A 19,375-nucleotide genomic window follows, 5' to 3' on the forward strand; every position below is an offset into this window, starting at 1 on the left:
TAACTATTTCAGGGAGCATCTAAAATGGCGTCCGTTTCTCGTAGAATAGGAGAGACAAACGGAATTTATTTTGATACTTGCAGCCTCATTTTAGGTTTTATCCACAAGAAAAGAGAGATTTGTATGAAATAATTAATTCATCTTTTCAAATCCGTTTTACAGGTTTGTGTAGGGAGATTCTACATTGGTTGCTTTATATTATACATTATTAAGTTCCATTTCAGATTCATAAGAATTCTATTCGAAAAAGATATTCGGCCTATATGTTTACACAGCTCCCGTTCGGCACAGAGGCCTTTGTATGCATATAGAATTGTACATAAGTAAGCATACATGTGCGCAGATATTGTATTCTAATGTGATAGCATTGTACCTATCGGCATCTTGACAACTCTTTCATACTAGTTTCTACCTATGGATAACGTGGCAACTACGCATCATGTCAAACCACTTATTTTTATGGAATGTATTTGATTTATAAATGAATCATTATTTCCAGGGTTTTCCTATCTTTCTCTTTCAGTTATTTTCATGGATTCCTCCCCTGCATTTTGAGGGTATGGATGTAGGCGGACGATTTCCACATAGGTTCATTATTGTTTTGTATCATCTGCAGGCTGTAAATGCACGTAGGTATGTGTGCATCAGTGCAGTCAGACTGCTTTGTCCCATTTTGTCGATGCGTATATATTCGCGCCCACTTCGCCCAGTGTCCGTGTGCTTTTTGTCCATTTAAGCCAAATGCAGCAGCCTTTGGAGATGGGCCTTTGTACCGAAGGGAAGCCGTGGGAGTACACACGTTGTGTCTTCCTAAGCACTTCGGTGCAGAGGCGAGCACCCTGTGTGTGTGTGTGTGTGTTGGGCGGGTGTCTGTGAACGGGGCTGCAGCCTGCAGGAGAAACAAGAAGCAAAATGGCGTCGGAGGCGAGCGCTGCACCGAGGCTCCATTCTCAGCCTCCACCGGAGGTCACCCTGCAACGGAACACCTGCGCTCAAGGCAAATAACACCCTTTTTATATGTGGCGTCCAGGTTTTGTACAACACAAACGAAAAAAACCCCAAATAAAGCCTTTTATATGAACTCTTCCGTTTGTCTGCAACTGAACAAGATGGGAACTTCTGAATGGACTCAGTCTTTATGTAACTTGAACGCTTCTCCCTCCACTAAATTTATCCCAGTTGTGACAGACATTGCACCAATATGGTAACATTTGAAAGCAGATGTGCTGTTACATGTGTGGGAAACAGTATTATATCATGCTCCCCGTTTGACTTCTAAACCACCCGTTCCCATCACTCCATTATTGAGAATAAAATCTTATCCCAGAATGTGTGCTTATTGTAAAGAAATGTCAATGTCATGTTACTGATCATTTTGAAGGAGTTTAGTGCTCGATGTACACATATATACAGTATTCATGTTTCGTTTTCTTTCTGTTTTTTTATTACAATATTAATACAGGGGCGGACTGTATTTCAAATAAAAATGTCCTAGTATTTCCAATATGCAGTTTATCACAAGGCCCAACACTCTGCCTCCATACTATTCAGAATGCCGTTTTTATTTTGCTTATAAATATGACAGTTTGGGGATAAATAATATTTTAACATTATGGTTATTTCATGGTAGGAATGGAGGGTCAATAATAAATACGTCCGAATGCTCGCCAGAGTACTAACGTTGACGCAAGTACACACAACCAATGTCCTGGGGATACCCTGTTCCAACGCCCTTTCATATCTTTTTTGCAATTTAAAAAGAAGTGCAATAAAATTAATAAATTGCTTCCCTGTTTGTGCGAACAAATTAACGTTGGAGATCCTTTTAAACAATCTGCACACATACCCTGTTTTCATTAACACAAATGCTGAAAGGTAAAATATAATAACTGTTGACTGAAATAAGAGTCACAAGGCTACACATTTAAAAAAAAACATGGGACAAGAAAAAAAAGAGTCATTCGAGCAACATATATTGCTGGGTCACAAAAACTATTGAAAATGTGCTGACAAAGAATTTAAAAACGGAATAAAACGGAGTTGTTGGACGATAAGAAAAAGGGTCTGGCAGTCCTTCACAGATGAGTCAGTTTGGGGGCCTCCTGCATTCTTCCCTGAGAAGGCTGGTGAGAGGACAGGTCTGTGTATGTGGGGTGTGGGTCGCACTGTCCATGGTGGTGACTGGAGGTCATGGACCCAGGGCCACCGTAGTCCATGCTGGCCGAGGAAGGGTGGGAGAGATGAGTTAAACCAAAAATGGAGGGCCCCGAGTTGGTCATGCTCTCCACATAGTTGCTGCCCACGTAGACGGGGCTTCCCTGTAAATGCGGATTTCCATAACCATTGTTGCCCTGGAGTGAGTGGGCCTCGTACTCCGGCGTGACAGCCGTTGTCCCGGCGTACCTCTTCTGGGGAGGCGGGCAGTTGTTGAGGGGAGGCGGATATGACGTGTGCAGGTTATAGACGTTCTGGTGCGCCTTGTTAAAGGATGGAGGCGACTGGGGTTCATAGGGCACACTGTTCACCAGGGAGTGCATGGAGTTCAGGTACCCCCCGCCCATGGACTGGGGCAGAGGGCTCCTGCTGGGGGACTGGCCCCCCGAGGAGGTCATCATCCCCTTCCCCTTCTGATCCTTCTTGTATTTCATCCGCCGGTTCTGGAACCAGATTTTGATTTGTCTTTCGGTGAGGCTCAGCAGGTTGGCCATCTCCACCCGCCGGGGCCTGCAGAGGTATCGGTTGAAGTGGAATTCCTTCTCCAGCTCCACCAGCTGGGCGCTGGTGTAGGCGGTGCGGGCCCGCTTGGACGAGGCCTGCCCGGGAGGGCTCTTGTCACCGGCGCAGCTCTCACCTGCAGGAGGGGAACAAACACAAGGCGAGTCGGTAAACAGGGTGGAAGGCACATCCTGGTCATTCCTTGTCAACACAAGACAGGCCTGAGCGTTTGCCTATCGCATCTGAGCACACAAGAGAGCATTAGCATAGAAGAGAGAGCATGTGGACTCTTATGCAAGCAAAGAATGAGCAACTATTGTCTTGCTTTCCCACCTTTTTCTTTTTATAACCACACTTTTCTATTATTCCCCCCCCCCCACAAATATAACAAATAATGTCAATAATAAGAGAACATTACATAGATGCATACTGTCGACATTACAATTAATTAATTATACATAGCACAGGATACACGCTTTTATAACATGCTCATTTCAGCAATATATATTATTTTGATTTTCAACAGACTCGTTTATCCACACAAAACGTTCTTGTTGGTTCCTATGATACACAAATGTGCAGACTGCAATTGAGTGGAAAGCAGTGATCAGTTTCTTGGAAAGTTAAGGAACTATTTACCCCAGGACAAAGATGACGAAGTACATGCAGCACATACAGCAGAAAAAAAAAGAAAAAAAAGATCTATGATCTGTACTGCTTAGCACCCGAGTGTACGTGTAATATACCAGAGGCTGGTACGCGTTGTTAGTAAGAATACAGACGCATTGTAAAACACTGCCTAAAAGTCCATAGAAACCTCAAGTAAATACAAACAAGCAAAACAGGCCACGTGAACATCGTCTTAAAATGCCCACATTCACCTCGCACATCAGCCTATTCCGACACTCGAAGTGGGAATATCTTTATTGATCAGAGAGCTGTGTCTCATATTTTATCTCGTACACGTCATGGGTTCTTTAAGCGTGAAATGCCTAAATCGGGGATGTCTAACACAGGTCATATGGGGCCGGATGCCAGAATTTGAAGACAGCCACTGACTTTGATTAAATGTCATGTAAAAATATCTTAAAACGCTATCCCCCTGAATGATTTTCAATTTTACCTCCCCAGACCTACATTGTAGGCCCCTGTTCTACAGGTTCCCTACTCTTTCAATGTGACATGTATTACATGGTTTACTGTACTCGTCTATCTGTCTCTATATTATGTCTACACACTTTCTTGGATCACAATCATTAAAGTGCTGAAGACTCAAGTCGACCTCCCATGTCCCCGCTCCTGCAATTTTAGAGTTTGGTTACTTTAAGGGAAGTTGTTGCTCCCGGCATTCATTACACATCTACACCTGATTATGGAGGTGAGTTTTCCCGGTGGAGAGGATAGATGGCAGATTATAGTTGTTGGTTTGTTTTGGATCCACTAATAACACATTGCTTTTTGTATAATTTAATAAAAATAAAAAATAAAAAAACTGAAATCTGGAGACACTACTAGGAAGAAGTAACAAGAATCAACTTGACCGCTCTTCTTAGCAGTTTTAGATTTACAGACACATTATGAAAATGCTGTAATCAAACAGAATCAGAATCAAACATAATTGAAACTGGTAAATGGACTGTCAACATGGTATCAAGTGACATTTCAAATAAATATACTTTATTATCACTTTTTATAAGTGCATCCTGGATGAAATAATAATATACCTGGAAGTGATGCTTTTCCTATCTATCTATGTATCTATCTATCACTATCTGTTAGTGAAGGTGTGAAAATAACAATTTTAGAGATAACTGTATTAACTTTTTCAGTGGAAAAAAACACCACACTGTGAAAAGGAGATGAACCATTGCAGTATTTTCATGGTAATATTAATCAGCATCTCAAAGTTAAAGGCGTAGCAAGTAATTTGGCTTTCCAAATTATGATCCCTAGCTGCATGTTGTCATTAATTTAAGGACCCTTCATAGAAATAAACTGAAAATATTTTTACAACTTCTAACTACTCCCTTTCTGTTACTCATGATAGGTGTGTACTGTGAGCATGATGATGTTTGAAGTCTAAGGAACATCATGAGTGTGCTCTTTCCACAGTTGATGGATATCTGGTGCACCTAATATACCACACCTAGGACTCAGAGCTACTCTTACATTTATTGTCTGTTTTAAAAATGAAATGGAAATAACATTTGAGCCAACCAACTGTTTTCTGTATGTTTGCATATATTTTAATACCATAATAAAACAAGCATTTGGCAAAACCAATAGGTCTTGTGTTGGCTGCCAGTCTTTTGATAATCTTTTAAGTTGTGTAATGATTTTTGCAACATTTTACTGTTAGAAAAGCTGCCAATTTAAAGCTCATAAATTAAAAATATATATTGGCCAAAAGCAAAAAAAAAATTGTTTAGTTCTAAAATGCACACATTGCAATAGCAGTCCCTGGCATTTAAGTGACTACTTTGTGTGTGAATATGTTCTTTGTGAAAAGGCAGATTCCCTCACACAAAGTGTAGTTAGCCAGTGACTGAAGTGGGTTGACCCACTGCCTCATGTTGTATGCTGTAATGTGCGGAATATAAATATGAATCGGAGCAACAATAAACAATGGAAAAGAGAGCTGGCTGAACGTCATTTAAGTGTTATACAAATGGAGAATGAAGTAAGCCTAGAGCTTTAGCACTTGTTTAACACGTCACTGCCTCAGCTAAGAATTGGAGGAGGGAGCACTAGAGTGTGCTGATCTCTAAAATCCACATGGAAAACAGGCGTTAAATGGTTACCTGCAAGCTGAAAACAACTCTGTTGGTGCAAGTCAGATGGCTTCTCTCTAAAGCACGTTTCCGAGCAAGCACAAAATATCTGGTTCAGAAAACAACCTAACTGCGTTTTAAATGTATACGTAAAATTGTCCATCAGCTCATGGATCAGTTTTAAACATCTTGGCCTGACACAAAGGCCCATCACCAGGAGAAGACTTCTTTCTCGGCCAGCATCTCAATACTGCTCAAATTATAACTCAACACCTCCTTGGCACTGACACACCAAATACAGTTCAACTCAGTAATATACGGGCCTTTAAGGAACATTTTATAGAAAACCACTGAGCATTTCTCTACATCTTCAAGACTAAGCTTGGTAGAATTAGACCTCTGTGATTAAAAGGTAACTGCATTTCTTCATTTATGTTAAAGAGAAACAATAAACACATGGAATGCTGTATATTTATACCATACATTATAACACCCTTTCTGCATACAATTCTCAGAAATTCTTCATGTTTTTAAAATAATCAAACCCTCTAATTATATTTTCAAGAATACTATAGTAAGGAATTGGATGGCCATTGGATGGCCAACAAAGCCATGAAGCCATGTATTTGCAAACTGTGTGTAACTGAAATGCCAATAACATACTTGTAACTTATGATTGACCAAGTAACTGGCGTTGGTACAGCCTCTGCAATCACTTCCTTTCTATCTCTGATCTCTTGTTATGTGCACAAATCACATTTAGGGTGTCTCTGAACTGGGAAGGTAAGAGGTTGAGTGAGAATCTACATAAACATTGTGGGAAATAAATATAATTTCCAGTCATTTACAACAAAGAGAAGGAGGAGGACTGTTTCTACATTCAAGAGAGAGAGAGAGAGGTCTGTTAGGAGGGTCTAACACCGAAAAGGAGCATTCGTCAAGTATGGTTTTCATAAACTGAGGAACTAGCAGGTTAAGGGTAGACTGGAAGATATTTTAGCTCTATCTAATACGGAGGATTATTAGAAGACAACTCACAGCAGCAATGACAAAAAGTAAGTACACAAATGACTTAAAGATAATAAGGATGCAAAAAAGGGAACCTTAACAAGTGTTCCTTATTTACAGGGCATTGATATCACCTGATCAAGGGAGAATGATTATTTTGAATATTAAAAATCAGACACATTTACTCAGTTTTGAACAGAGGTGCTATGTGCCAGGAAATTACTGCATCCAACAATGTTGCTTGATCTTTGACAAAATGGTGGAGTAAGGTATATGGCTATCTTTGCAGAACAGGTTTTTCTTAGGTTGATGTTTTGAAATGTTCATTGAAATAATCAAACCCCATGTTACCGATGGATTTAATTATACCAGAAATGTAACATCCTGCACATCTGAATTTAATTGCAATGAATAAACATTATAAATCACCTAGTCCAGATTTCCATTTCACAGTGCAAATTTTTCTTGATCATGCTAAGCAATGTGCACTGTATTTTTATGTCCAAATCACAAGAAATTGAAACTTTTGCATTGTCCTTAAGGCATTCAACCATAAGAAGCCAATCTATCTTGCTGGCTCTGTAACACTGCCTTCACAAGACTGGAAACCTTGAAGGCACACAAGGCAAGGAAGTGATCTATTTCTGTCTAACCACACAAACTTTAAGGCATTTTCATTTTAGAATATCAGTTGGATCCACGTTTGCTGAAAATACTTCCTGATCCCTCAATATTCCAAAGCATCAGTCCTTTGGATCACCCCTCGGCAACCCATGATGAGTATCTTAGTACCTGCACAAATTTACTCTTAATGAAACAAGTGATCCCTGAATTACTCTTCATTCCTTCCTGAAATCTCAACACACCATCTCAGCATAATTTACACATAAATTCTTTATCATGAGTGCAATATAATTGATCCAAGTAAAATATTTGTAGTATGCACTTAATGCATTAACCTAGAGGTAAGATGAAAATAGCCCAGCAGATAATCTAAACAAAATAGATATAATAAAATGATCTAACATATGTGGTTTTCACCTCAGGAATGCCATTAGTACCTTCAGTTTGTGTCAATGAGACCTCTGGTTCAACATCCCGTATTTACTATTAACCAACACAAAACACACTGCAAAATAGCTGGGCGATAAGGATTTTCCATGACTAGTCACCTAACACAAAAGGCCTAATTAGCCAATGTCTTCACCTGGTTTAAGGCAGTTTCAAGACCGCTTAAGAGTCTGCTTCCTGTCCAAAGTAGTAAGACTTTCATTTGTGGCTTGCGAATGTCTTAAGCCTGATTTAAGATAGGCCAAAGTCTTAGCAAATCAGGCCCATTTGTGTTTCTAGGTTAAAAGAGACTTAACCAAAATGTAGTAGATTTGGTGCAAAAAGAGCACCGTCCGACTTATTTGAAAATGGTCACATAATTTTCCTTCAGTAGCCCTCTTTGTCTGCATTCACTGTTAGCAGGTAACCCCTGTTGCTTTATCTGCCCTCATAGATTTCAATAGCTTCTCCATATTATCTCTTTAGAAAACCAAACTCTTCAAATGAGCCTATGATCAAGACTGAAAAATAGAGGGCCTTGTTATGAGTTCGGGTGAGGAGATAACTCCATCAGAAATGTGACGGGATATCCCATCTGCCGAATTACAAGTTCCATAGGATATGACGGAGTAATCCCCTCTGCCAAGCTGGTCATGAGGCCCAGAGTGTGGAAAGGATTGGTTATGACCAGGTGTCCAGCCTTCAATTTACTGAGATCTGTAATAAACCCTTTCCTGCATCCAGTATGCATTAGCTCCACCATTAAAACCCTAACAGTGAATCCCCCAGTACAACGGCATAGCTTGCCTTCACGGCTGGTGATTTGACTTTATCAAATCAAATACACTAATTTGAAAAACACCCCTTATAAATTTCCCTCAGATTTCTCCTCAGCAATCCCGATACTTGTATATGAGAGGGTCCTGAAGAAGGTGCATACATGTGTAGCAATATACAAAAAAAAAACACGTAGTGTAGTGCTCATGCTGCCTTGCTTGGTCCCACAACAAATTATCTGTTATCTTGCCAAAATGTGAAGATTTCATTATGTTTCTTTCATCCTGGGTGTAGTGAGAAACAGTTGCAACTGCTCAGCCAAATGCGAGAATGTAACAAGCTTCGCAAGAATGCCTATAAGGCACTGAAAAAACCTCCCACGCGCCTTTAATGTACATGTTAAAAAGGAATAACTCAAAGAAACCTTTTGTCACTTTGACACAAACAATAAATCAGCTGTAATAACACAGAGGATAGGCAGTGAGGATATATCTATGGGAATTATGCATTATGGGTGCCTGCTACATCTTTGAAATTGTGCTATCAGGAAAGGCACGACTATAGGCAGCCATAAAAAGTAGTGGACATAGGACAGTACATGTAAACAAATAAAAGTGCTGCTACTTGAAACAATACATGTTCAACACAGGAATTTACCCAATGATGGAATATTTTGGAAGTATATGGGATATTGTATGAAAAAAGGAAACATAATACACTGTTAAAAAAGATTAGTATTGGGGAAGTCAGACACAGTATATCCATACTGTAAATAGAACAAACTGACTTATCCTTCACCTAGCAAACATGACTCTTGCCCATGGTAACCCTTTTTGCAACCCACAAAACACACTTTTTTGATTCCTAGATTTAATTTGGAAGAAAATATTAATTTGTTCATTGCTTTTAGAAGTGTCCAAGCATTCAGCTGCAAACACACTATCCCAGGAAATTTTGAAATCCATTTCCCTTGGAAATCAAAAGGGAATATTAAATTACATGGGTAGCAAGAACAAAATATGCTTGGGAAACAGTGGTTTTTCATAGTTATCTCGAGGCGGTGAGCTCACTGATTCCAGAAGGTATATATGCATTTTATGTGACACATGTTGGTGTGCAGCCGCACAATTGTTAGCAACCACTAGCAAAGTCAACATGTCTTTAGTTGGCTGGAGACCTTTTGGCTTTTTACCAATTCCTGTTTTCTTTGAACATTGTTTTAACTTTATTGAACAAAAATATTCAAAAATGGTCACCACCGAGGATGCATATATGTCCATACATGCGGCCAACTTGAAATGTCTTGCCGTAAAGTTGCACACAAAACATCGAAAATAGCTGTCTATGCATAAGGGCCCTCATATGCACGTGCATGCTTATTCACAGGTGGCTACCTACCAATATTTTTAATTGCTGTGAAAAATATTGACAAACCACAGCCTAAATTAGCACAAGCACACTTTAGATCGTTTTTATAAAAGTTAAAAAACATTCAAGGATGGCCACCTATTCATGCACACACGTCCACAGACACGCAGCCATCTTGGAATCGAGTTTAAAACCAGCAGGGGCACTGTGCGTGGGCGGAGTGCAGTCAAGCTTAAAGAAGGAAACTAAAGGCTTAAGCTGGCAAATAAATTGTCCCATCATGTTATCAATTTACTTAGATCTGTACTTGACAATATCAGGTTTAAAAAATGTTCTTGGTCATCATACTGCTGAGTTGGTATATTTTCCTCAGTGCATAATCTGAACAATATTTCACTTGGCCAAATAAAGGTTAATCTACCTGACCATCAGTAAATTGGGCATACTTGGTACTCAAGAACTGTTCTATGCGAAGACATCGTTCAACACATCCATGGAGCATGGTTTAAAAAATCCATACATTGGCTTTTTGTTCAAAATGATGAACATTAAGCTGAAAGTTGTAGCTTGAAGAGTTACCTTGTAAACTTCGAAGTTGCACATTTGTTGCATTAAACACTTGTGCACTGAAACCAAAGTACAAAATCTCATATTTACACTTAATGATTCGACACTGAATGGATATCTCACAGAATTTCTGTGGAAAACAATGGTTGATTTGCAGTGGTGATGTACTCTTGGGATGATTGCCTGGTGCCCGGCTCTTTACTTTGAATAGCCGCACTCTAAACGCTCTATCAACATAAACTGGAACTGTGACGATTCAACTGAAAATGTGAGCAGGAATATATTAGAATTGGACCCTCCTGATGCCAGATCTTTCACCCTTCCTTTGCAAGGAAGTAACATTGCAAGGAAGGTACGAGAATGACAGGCAGAAGTACACAAAGAAGCAAGTCTCATGTGGACATGCAAAGTGAAAACTCAAAAATAAATGAGATATTTTTATTATGATTAAAACATAAGGATATTGTTTATCTCAGTTAAGAAAATCACAATGGTTCTGATGTAAAACACTGTAGGCCTAGATCAGATGCGACAAATTCTCCTGCATACAGCCTCAAAATCTTAAGTACCACATTCATGAAAGAGGACTCTTTTCTCTTCTCCGCCTTGAGCAGATCTTACAAAGAGAGAAGGCCTCATCAAAAGTCTATGGAAAAAGGTATCTTGTTCATGAAAGGTGATTTCTGAAAAAGGGGAGATTATTTTGTTGAGCTGTTCCCATGAAGCCCATGTATTGAAGCTGCAACTCCAGGGTAGCACTGTACAGTGGGATAACGGCTTTCCCAGATATGCAGTGTATTGACATTTGCACTAAAACAAAGCCTGGCAGGTTACAGCAGGCATGATTCTAACATTGGGTACACGTCCCGTCTTGAACAACTTCATCGGCAGCATACAGCCCTACTGGCCACTAAAGCACCTAACTGAACATACTTGTATTATATACTTGCCACATCTACTATACAACTGCCAGGTGTACTGAATGAGACATGTAAAGTGGCCTGGGCTAGCCCTCGATCCTCACCTTGCAAACTCACGACTTATAATGGCTGGCAAACTAACCTAAGAGGCAACCTGTTAGTTCACCTACAGCACATCTCCACAAGTCGAATGAGACTCTTGTCTGCGATTTAAACCTCCAAACCAATTGGGGATCCACCCTTGACTATAGAATACGCTGGGATGCAAAAAACTAAGAGATTGTGCGCTTTATAAATGAAAATAGCAGCAATAACAACAATATGTAGGCCACTCAACCCACTTTTAAATCCACAGTACGAATGGTTGGTAAGAATGTCATATCTTGCCAAATTTGTGTAAATTAAATTTTCTGCTATTCCAAACTATAAATTTGTTTTATGACTCAAGCCTAAAGTACTTGGACAATGTGCTTCTGTTGTTTCCACATACATTCACTTACTAATTGTACAAACCATGATACATGACAATTCACAAAAAGTGAATGATAGTTAAACAAAATGTGAACATACTCTGGGCAGTTTTAAGAAAACCTGAAAACCGTGCCTTTTGGTTTATAGTTCAATTTCTTTAGGGGTGGTCTAGTCTATAGGGCTACCAATAACCTCTGTAAAACTGCAAAATTTTAAAAACAAACGCGAACATGATAGTCCCATAAAAGTGGGTTTTTCAGAAAAAATCATGAAACGTAAACCTTGAGTGGCAGAATTTGACCACAAAATAGTTTACAAAACCTCAAAACTTAAATGAAGAGGAACTTTTTAAAATTCACAAGGCTGTGTAGCAACATTTTGGCAAAATGAACATTTTGTATACCCCTTCACTTGATGTCACCTATTCACCCACCGAAAAGGTAAGATACCCATTTGTGGAACGGGGCTGAGAATTTTATTACAAGAAAATTGAGAAACTCCAATAATATGCACCTTCAAATCATCACTGCCTACATAATTAAATATATGAAACATCGCAATGGCTACTTGCCACTGGCACAAACCTTAAGAAGAGTTACATGCTATTAATAACCAGTCTATTGAACAAAAAGGCTAACTCCATCAAACCCGTGCTGAACCTGAAGGCTAACATCTTAAGAACGTCTAAGCCAGCTAAAATTCAATTAATTTTGAGTTAAAACACAGATACACTTTCTTTTTGTGCAGAAATGTAGCCAATGTTCACAATACCCCAGAATCTAGCACAAATGTGTCGGGACGGGAATCACAATGTGTCACTTGAATCACCACATCCTGTGAACCTATCATTCAACAGATTTGGTGTACGAGGATAATTGTACAATATGAAATATTTACATAAATAAAACCTATGTGGTGCGGTATAGCTGTTACCATTGCATGCTTACACTTTCTCGCTCTCTCACACCTACACGTTTATATTTAAATATGTGCACTAATTGAAAAACATTAGTTGAATTTATGTTAAAACATATACAGAAAGTAGCAAAAACAATCCGATGGTTACTCAGTTGTATCAGCAAACACATGTTTTGTTGGAGGCCTTGCGTATGACATCACAAATGTGACACTCATGGCAATAGATATGACATTGCCTTCTCCACTGTTAAAGAACACAATGATTGAAATCGGTATAGAGTATACTCTGCTTTTCAGTAGGTGCACTCCTACTGGGTAATAGTCTAGCTGTGGCAATTCCACCAAATGTACTACATTCTGAGAACAATCATTAATAAGGCACTGGTGAGCAGAACACGGCAAGGGTGATCTTGCAGAAGAAAACTGGAACAAGGAGCCACGAAGGACTAAGAAAACAGGACAATTTGAAACAAATCAGTGTTGTTACCACTTTCCTTTCCTTTTTTTCCAGTGACACGGTCGCTTTTAATGCTTAAGGTGAGGGAGTAAAATAAAGTTTTACGAGCCCTTAGATTCAAAAACTTGCTAAATTGTAGCTGAACAATGACTTCACGAGCTCACAAAGCACGTTAAAGGCAATAATATCATAAGAAGTGTCTTTCCTCAAAATCCTGTATGTATCTGACATTTTTTGTGAGAACATGGAATAAATTACTTATTTGTGCTTGTGCTACGCTGGTTTTCACCTCTAAACGCAACTCAAATTTCTAAACATTTCAGCGCAAGACCGTTTTCCTATATGGTCAAAATAAATGAAAACCCTGATCAGAGCTACAAACATCACATAATGAAATGGTGTCCAGATAAACATCACATTATCTTAAAGCAGTGAAGTTAAGGTTTATCATGGGGATGTAACATGAACTATCATTTGATGGTGTAAGTGCAGTTGAGAAGAGCACAGAAGTGTGCACACATTTGATTTATATGTCCTAACCCTCTTAATATTTTTTAACTTATGGTGAGTAATTTATTTCTGATATCTGTGAGACTCCTCATTCTTATGGAAATGAAAAAATACAGTATGCAATTTGGCTGGGGCCTGCGATTAATAAAAGCTTAGTTTACAAAAGTCTTAAATTGTTTGAAGTAGCTCTGCACTGGATTACAACCTTGGACTGATAACTGAGGAATCAATGACACGCAACAACATAACTTGTGAAAATATACACTTTTGCAGGCTGAACTTAAAACCACACACCCTGAAGGGTAGCAGTTAACAACCTTTAATCAGTAAAAGTCAGGTGTTTATCCCATAGCATGCAAAAAAACAAAGTAAATGTAAAGGCATGCACACTTCTTTCTCGTCGTGAATGACAACATATACTTACTGGGTGATTAGTTCAAGCAAGTTTTTAACCATGAAAAACCACCCCTATCACATGCTGTAATGTGAAGTGGATACTAGATGTTCCCAAGGTAACCACTTTCAGTTCTTCATGGAGGGTTTCCATACAGATGATTCACACTAGTAGGAAATGAGTTATACTGCTGACATTTAAGTCAATTTTCAGTTGATCATTTATACTTCCATAATGGTTGTCACATAGTCATTGATCAATTCAGGTGTCCTCACGGTTTTCTGAAGCAAAGGTGCTAGTCTATGAAATTTATCAAGATCAGTTGTTATCATTATAGGGTGAGGTGAGGTCATGGGTTGTGCTGAAAAGGGATGTAATCTGGAGGAAATAGGGTGACCGATTCTGCTGTGCAATACAGGTACCATATCCGCTCTGTGGAAAGGTGGAATACAAACCCATAACAGAAAAAGTATGGATAGTTGGAAATATTGCTATTGTTAATTTACCCAACTGGGGATTCACCACAAAGTCTACCTGCAGAATCTTGTTATTTTAAGGAACACCTATTTACCTATGTACATATGACTGACTAGTAAGGAGAAAAAAAAAAAAAAAACATTGTTAAACTAGGATTAATTTGTGATTCTAAACTGTTTGGTGGTCCATGGGCAGTGATCACTGTGCAATAAAACATCACAAATATTTACAATGCAACACAAAACTAGAACCCACAACAAAAAAATATTTGAAACCCAATTATTGCAACACAAGCAGACTACAAAATTATTTTCTGTTTTTACAGAACTGACCAGTAAAATTTACCTTACGTTATGCAAGAACAAAAAACTTAAATTTTTTTTGAAAAGCAAGCAAATACGTTTCCTTCCTTATTGAAATGGGGAGAAAGATTTAGGTTAGTGTAACCAAACAAGTTACGAATTGAGGCATGTCCTGCGCTTTTTCACCTTGAAGGTTCCATGCTGAGATAAGTATTATACCCTGTGCTCCAGGTGTCATTAGATATTTTCGAAATATGTGAGAAATACCCTGGCAACCATAAGTGAAAGAAATAAAAGTCAGAATGGGGGAATCTAAATTGGAATCTGACCTTCAATGCAAACTAATGCAACAATTGAGTGGTATGGTCATTCTTGCCATCTAAAGATATCAAAACCATTGCAGGATAGAGCACTACATTAAGATTGTAAGCAAAGCATAACGGATATCAGATATTAAACCACTGCCTAAAGCCAAATGAGCTAATACCAGGGCATGAAACAAAATCAGGAGAGGCAACTAATGTTAATACAGGCCAATATTTCCTCAAGAGAAAAATGAAGAAATTGACTGACTTCGCTGTTGCTCTAATGTGCAAGTTTAATTTCTGAACAGATTTTAGTACAATCCCCGAAGACGCCTTGATGGGCAGCACCCTGAAGACTATGCCTTGATAGGCAGCACCCTGAAGACTACACCTTGATGGACAGCACTGGATTCGGGCTCTGCCAGGAAAGCTCCATCAACAACAACTGTACCAACCAATTTAAAAGATTTTTCCATTGTTATTAGCAACTCAGTGTTTGTGCGATTCGCTCTATCTAATGCAGAGTTATTTATCCGTTGATGGTCTCATTACAGAGCATCAGCCATCTAATGCCTTTAATGAAGGGCACTTTCAAATACAGCTGATTGCATCAATAAATTGAGGGGATGATTACTGTTAAAAAATGTAAGGGTTAAAAGAAAGAAAATGTAGCTTCATATTCATACTCTAAATTTGCAAGTAGGTAAAAATGCAATCTGACCGCATTCGTCTCACGGCATCAATTAACAACACATTGGCATTATAACTTTGAGTGAAACAATAAAAGCTTGAGGGTTTCTTTTAAAATTGTAAGAAAGTTAAGTTCACAGTAGTGGAGAAATTGAAATAATAAGGTGAGATGTTAAAGCCTACGTGAGGATTTATTTTAAAATGTTAAGTTCACAATAGTGGGGAAGGTGAAATAAAAGGAAACACATGAAATACTAAGTGAGCATCTCAGCCTTCCCTAATAGCATATTATATTGCTATAAACATAAACTTGCTAAAAGTGCCACTAAAGTGCCTTAGCACTCAAACATAAACAGTGAAAGCACACACATAAACACACTGTAATAATTACACAAAAACAATCTGTTACCCCGGCCTAAATAAAACTGCTAACACAAAAATGCACATTTATAAATGTTTTATGGCAAAATGAACAAAAAAAATACATCTGAATAACCAATATGTATAAATCAGTCTATTGCAAAATACAATCCACCACAAGAATTTGAAGGTTGGTCTGTTGGTTTTTGTTAACAGTAGGATCCCTGGTACCCAGTGTCTTGTGTGTCGGTAATTCTTCCACCTTTGTAATGTAGATATCCTTCCTTCAACAAATAACCTAACATAAAAATATACATGCAGAAATAGAAGTCTACATATAATCTTGTGATATAAAAAGTAACAAGGATCTAGCTAACTGAACAATAAATGCTGTACGACAAAAGGAAAAAGGAATAAACATAAATGCCTAGAAAATAGTCCACTAAAAGCTACAACTGCGTAAAAATAGGATGCCACCAAAATCAAAATAGCCCTTTGCGGATTATAGCTTAACACACAAGTAAAAATGTCAACATGAAGTATTGAAAAAACACGGTTTTAAGATTTTGTTGCACATCCAGTACCCAAAGCTATTTTACTGATGATTACCTACTGAGGGAGCTTGCTATAATTTTAAAACATTCTAAATATACAAGTAACCTTTTTATAACAACACTCTATCACTGCTTCCCGCCTAGTAATATATTATCTTCCTTATCTAGCTCTCCCACTGTATTTAACACAGATTTTTTGTAAGTTTTTGCTAAGCCTCTGACAGCCCTCTACCTCTTTTGCACCAAACAGAACTATAAAATACATAAACATAAATAAACAGAATAATATAGCTGACTAAAAAGAATATGCTTCATGTTAACAAATACTGTGGTAAAAATGTAAACTATCCAAAAATAATAGATTGGTTTATTTATCACTTTGTATAACATGTTACACTTTGTGAAAGTTCTAAGCTACAGGTTCTAATTACTATTTGGACCTTCAAATGCTCAGGATAGTTAAAAATACTACATCATTAGAAGTGTACCTGTGTAAAAATATTGGATTGTTATAGCATGTGTGCAGAGACACAAGATTTTCTTAAAGGCTCACAGTCAGAGCTTGTGATTGCTGGAGTTGCCCAATACCAAGACTGCCTAGCCTTAATTCCACCTCCTTCCTCTTTATTCCACCATCATACACTTCCTGTCTCTTTATCTCATCCTAATTGGTTCTTTTTCATTCTTGCTTTCTCTATTTGTTGTTGTTTTCTATGTGTCTCTCTCTTGCTCTGGGTCAAAGTCTAATGCTGAAAAATTAGTTGTTGTCCTACAAATGAGTGCCAGTGCCCACCGCTGGCATCCTCCAGCACAAATTAAGCACTTATTATGAGATCCTCACTCTTTTTCATACATTTCTAAAGCCAAAGTGAAGAAGTGACTTGTAGAAGTTGTCAACTACATCAATTTATATGCAGCTGCAAAACGTACATATCTACCTATAGTTTGTCCACAGAGCACATCTATTAACCTAGGCATCCTCAACCTCCTATATTCCAGATCCAGCTCGAAATCTTGTGGTCTTTTATGGTCCTTAGAGGTGGAGTAGAGTTGACGCATAGTATTGAGGAAGGCTGAATACATATGATCTCACACTTCCAGGCCACCCATAGCTAATGTAATTCTGCTCACATAATAGGAGACCAAGTAGTTGCCACAAAGAAGACAATTTGGGGCTCTTTGGCTCAGATGATGACAAATTGCTGATTAACAGCCATCGGGTTAACTACCTCTCATTTAACTCCCGAAAGTATGGGATCGCTGAGTGAAACTAGGGCAGTAAAAAAAACTTCTTACGCCAGTGAAGACTCAATTTCTGGTGTCAGCAGGCATCATAGTAAGCCTGCTGCTCTCTATTTAAGAGTAGACTGACTTGTATGGTTCCCAGATCCGCCCTGTAATAGTAGTGGAAGACTAGATGAAAAAAGGAGCAGGGCTTATCAGAAAACTTACTAAGCAGTTCTAGGTGCAATTGCCAAACAACTGGAGAACTTGGTGCCAACTTAGTAACATACGTGAGAACTGTTATTTAATTTCTAATTAAATCACCGACTTTCCTTTTGTTTTCAATGATCAATTGCTCTGAAGCTCCTTAAAATATTTTGCAATCTAACAACATAGATTCTAATCCCTTCTTTGGGAACTGGGTGAAATATTGTGATTCTGGGTAACTCATTTAATCTCTCTGTGCCCAATCCAATTAAAAACATATGAAAAGTAAATGTATAGTTCACATATGTAAAATCACCTCTTAATGAACACAATCTTGTATGTCTTCTAAATTGCCCTGAACAATTCATGAACAGTGTTCCATTGCTTTCCTGCCTGCTTCATGCTATTGAAATAGAAATAGATACAGAAGCACAGGGCCTTTGAAGAGTGTGGTCGCTAACAATGTTTGCCTAATTTGTCCAGTGTTAGCCTGTGGCTTACATCTGTAGGTAGATGGATGGAAAGTAGGTAGTAATTCCAAAGGAAGCTGAAACCAGGCTCATTGTCTCATACACAAGTAGCTGTCATTATCACGTAAAAGGTGAAGCTAACGTAATTGATAATTTAAGAAAGAGGTAAAAAATAAATAATAATAAGTGCAAAATGTAAGAACCATCAGAAATCCAAGAGTTTATAAGCGGGCGTAAGATAAAATCTGAAACAATAATGAACCATATTCTACCACATAGAAAAGGGGTCAGGTAATTCATTAACATACATGCCAAACCTTATCTACCAGATCGGTCACACAGGAAGCTGAGGGTTAACAGATGTCAACAAAACACAGTGATAGCACTCGCTTTGTACTACAACCATGACCGCATCTGCAGTACTTACAATGGGGTTCTTGGTTGGTCAGGTATGCACCTAAGCCAGGCAGGACCTACCCACTCCAGTCAGGGCAAGGGAGTTACACGTCCAAGACAACCCCTGCTCACCCCCTTGGTAGCTTGGCACGAGAAGTCAGGCCCCAGAGGCAATGTGTAAAGCGTTTGCACAACACACACAACACACGTGACACACTATCCCCACCACAAAGGAAACACAACAACAAGTTATATGAAAATATACTGTATTGTACACAACTAAGTTATTAGACCAAACACAACATGTCAGTAATATCCTGCTACCTTAGCAGTTGTCAGAACATTACACATTAGTTACTCTGCAGAACCAGCAGTAGTCACATACAACACACAGGTTACTGAATATTCTGCAACATAAGCAGTAGTCAGGAATCACGTTACTAAATAAAAGGACTTGTCATTAT

The 19,375-nt window shown here is 38.5% G+C and overlaps 1 protein-coding gene across 6 annotated transcripts in view; it reads right to left on the reverse strand.

Moving 5' to 3' along the window:
- Positions 1-1,421: 1,421 nt before the first annotated feature.
- The window catches only part of HOXA3 (homeobox A3), a 93,146-nt gene continuing 75,192 nt past the window's right edge, over positions 1,422-19,375 (reverse strand). For all 6 annotated transcript variants that reach the window (XM_069211430.1, XM_069211428.1, XM_069211424.1 and 3 more), the window contains one exon: positions 1,422-2,851. In XM_069211430.1, the coding sequence (XP_069067531.1) occupies positions 2,076-2,851 (776 nt within the window). In that variant the 3' untranslated portion in view covers positions 1,422-2,075. The remainder of the gene's footprint in view (positions 2,852-19,375) is intronic.

This window comes from Pleurodeles waltl, chromosome 10 (assembly GCF_031143425.1).
Source record: "Pleurodeles waltl isolate 20211129_DDA chromosome 10, aPleWal1.hap1.20221129, whole genome shotgun sequence".
In the NCBI taxonomy this organism is placed as follows: Eukaryota; Metazoa; Chordata; class Amphibia; order Caudata; family Salamandridae; genus Pleurodeles; species Pleurodeles waltl.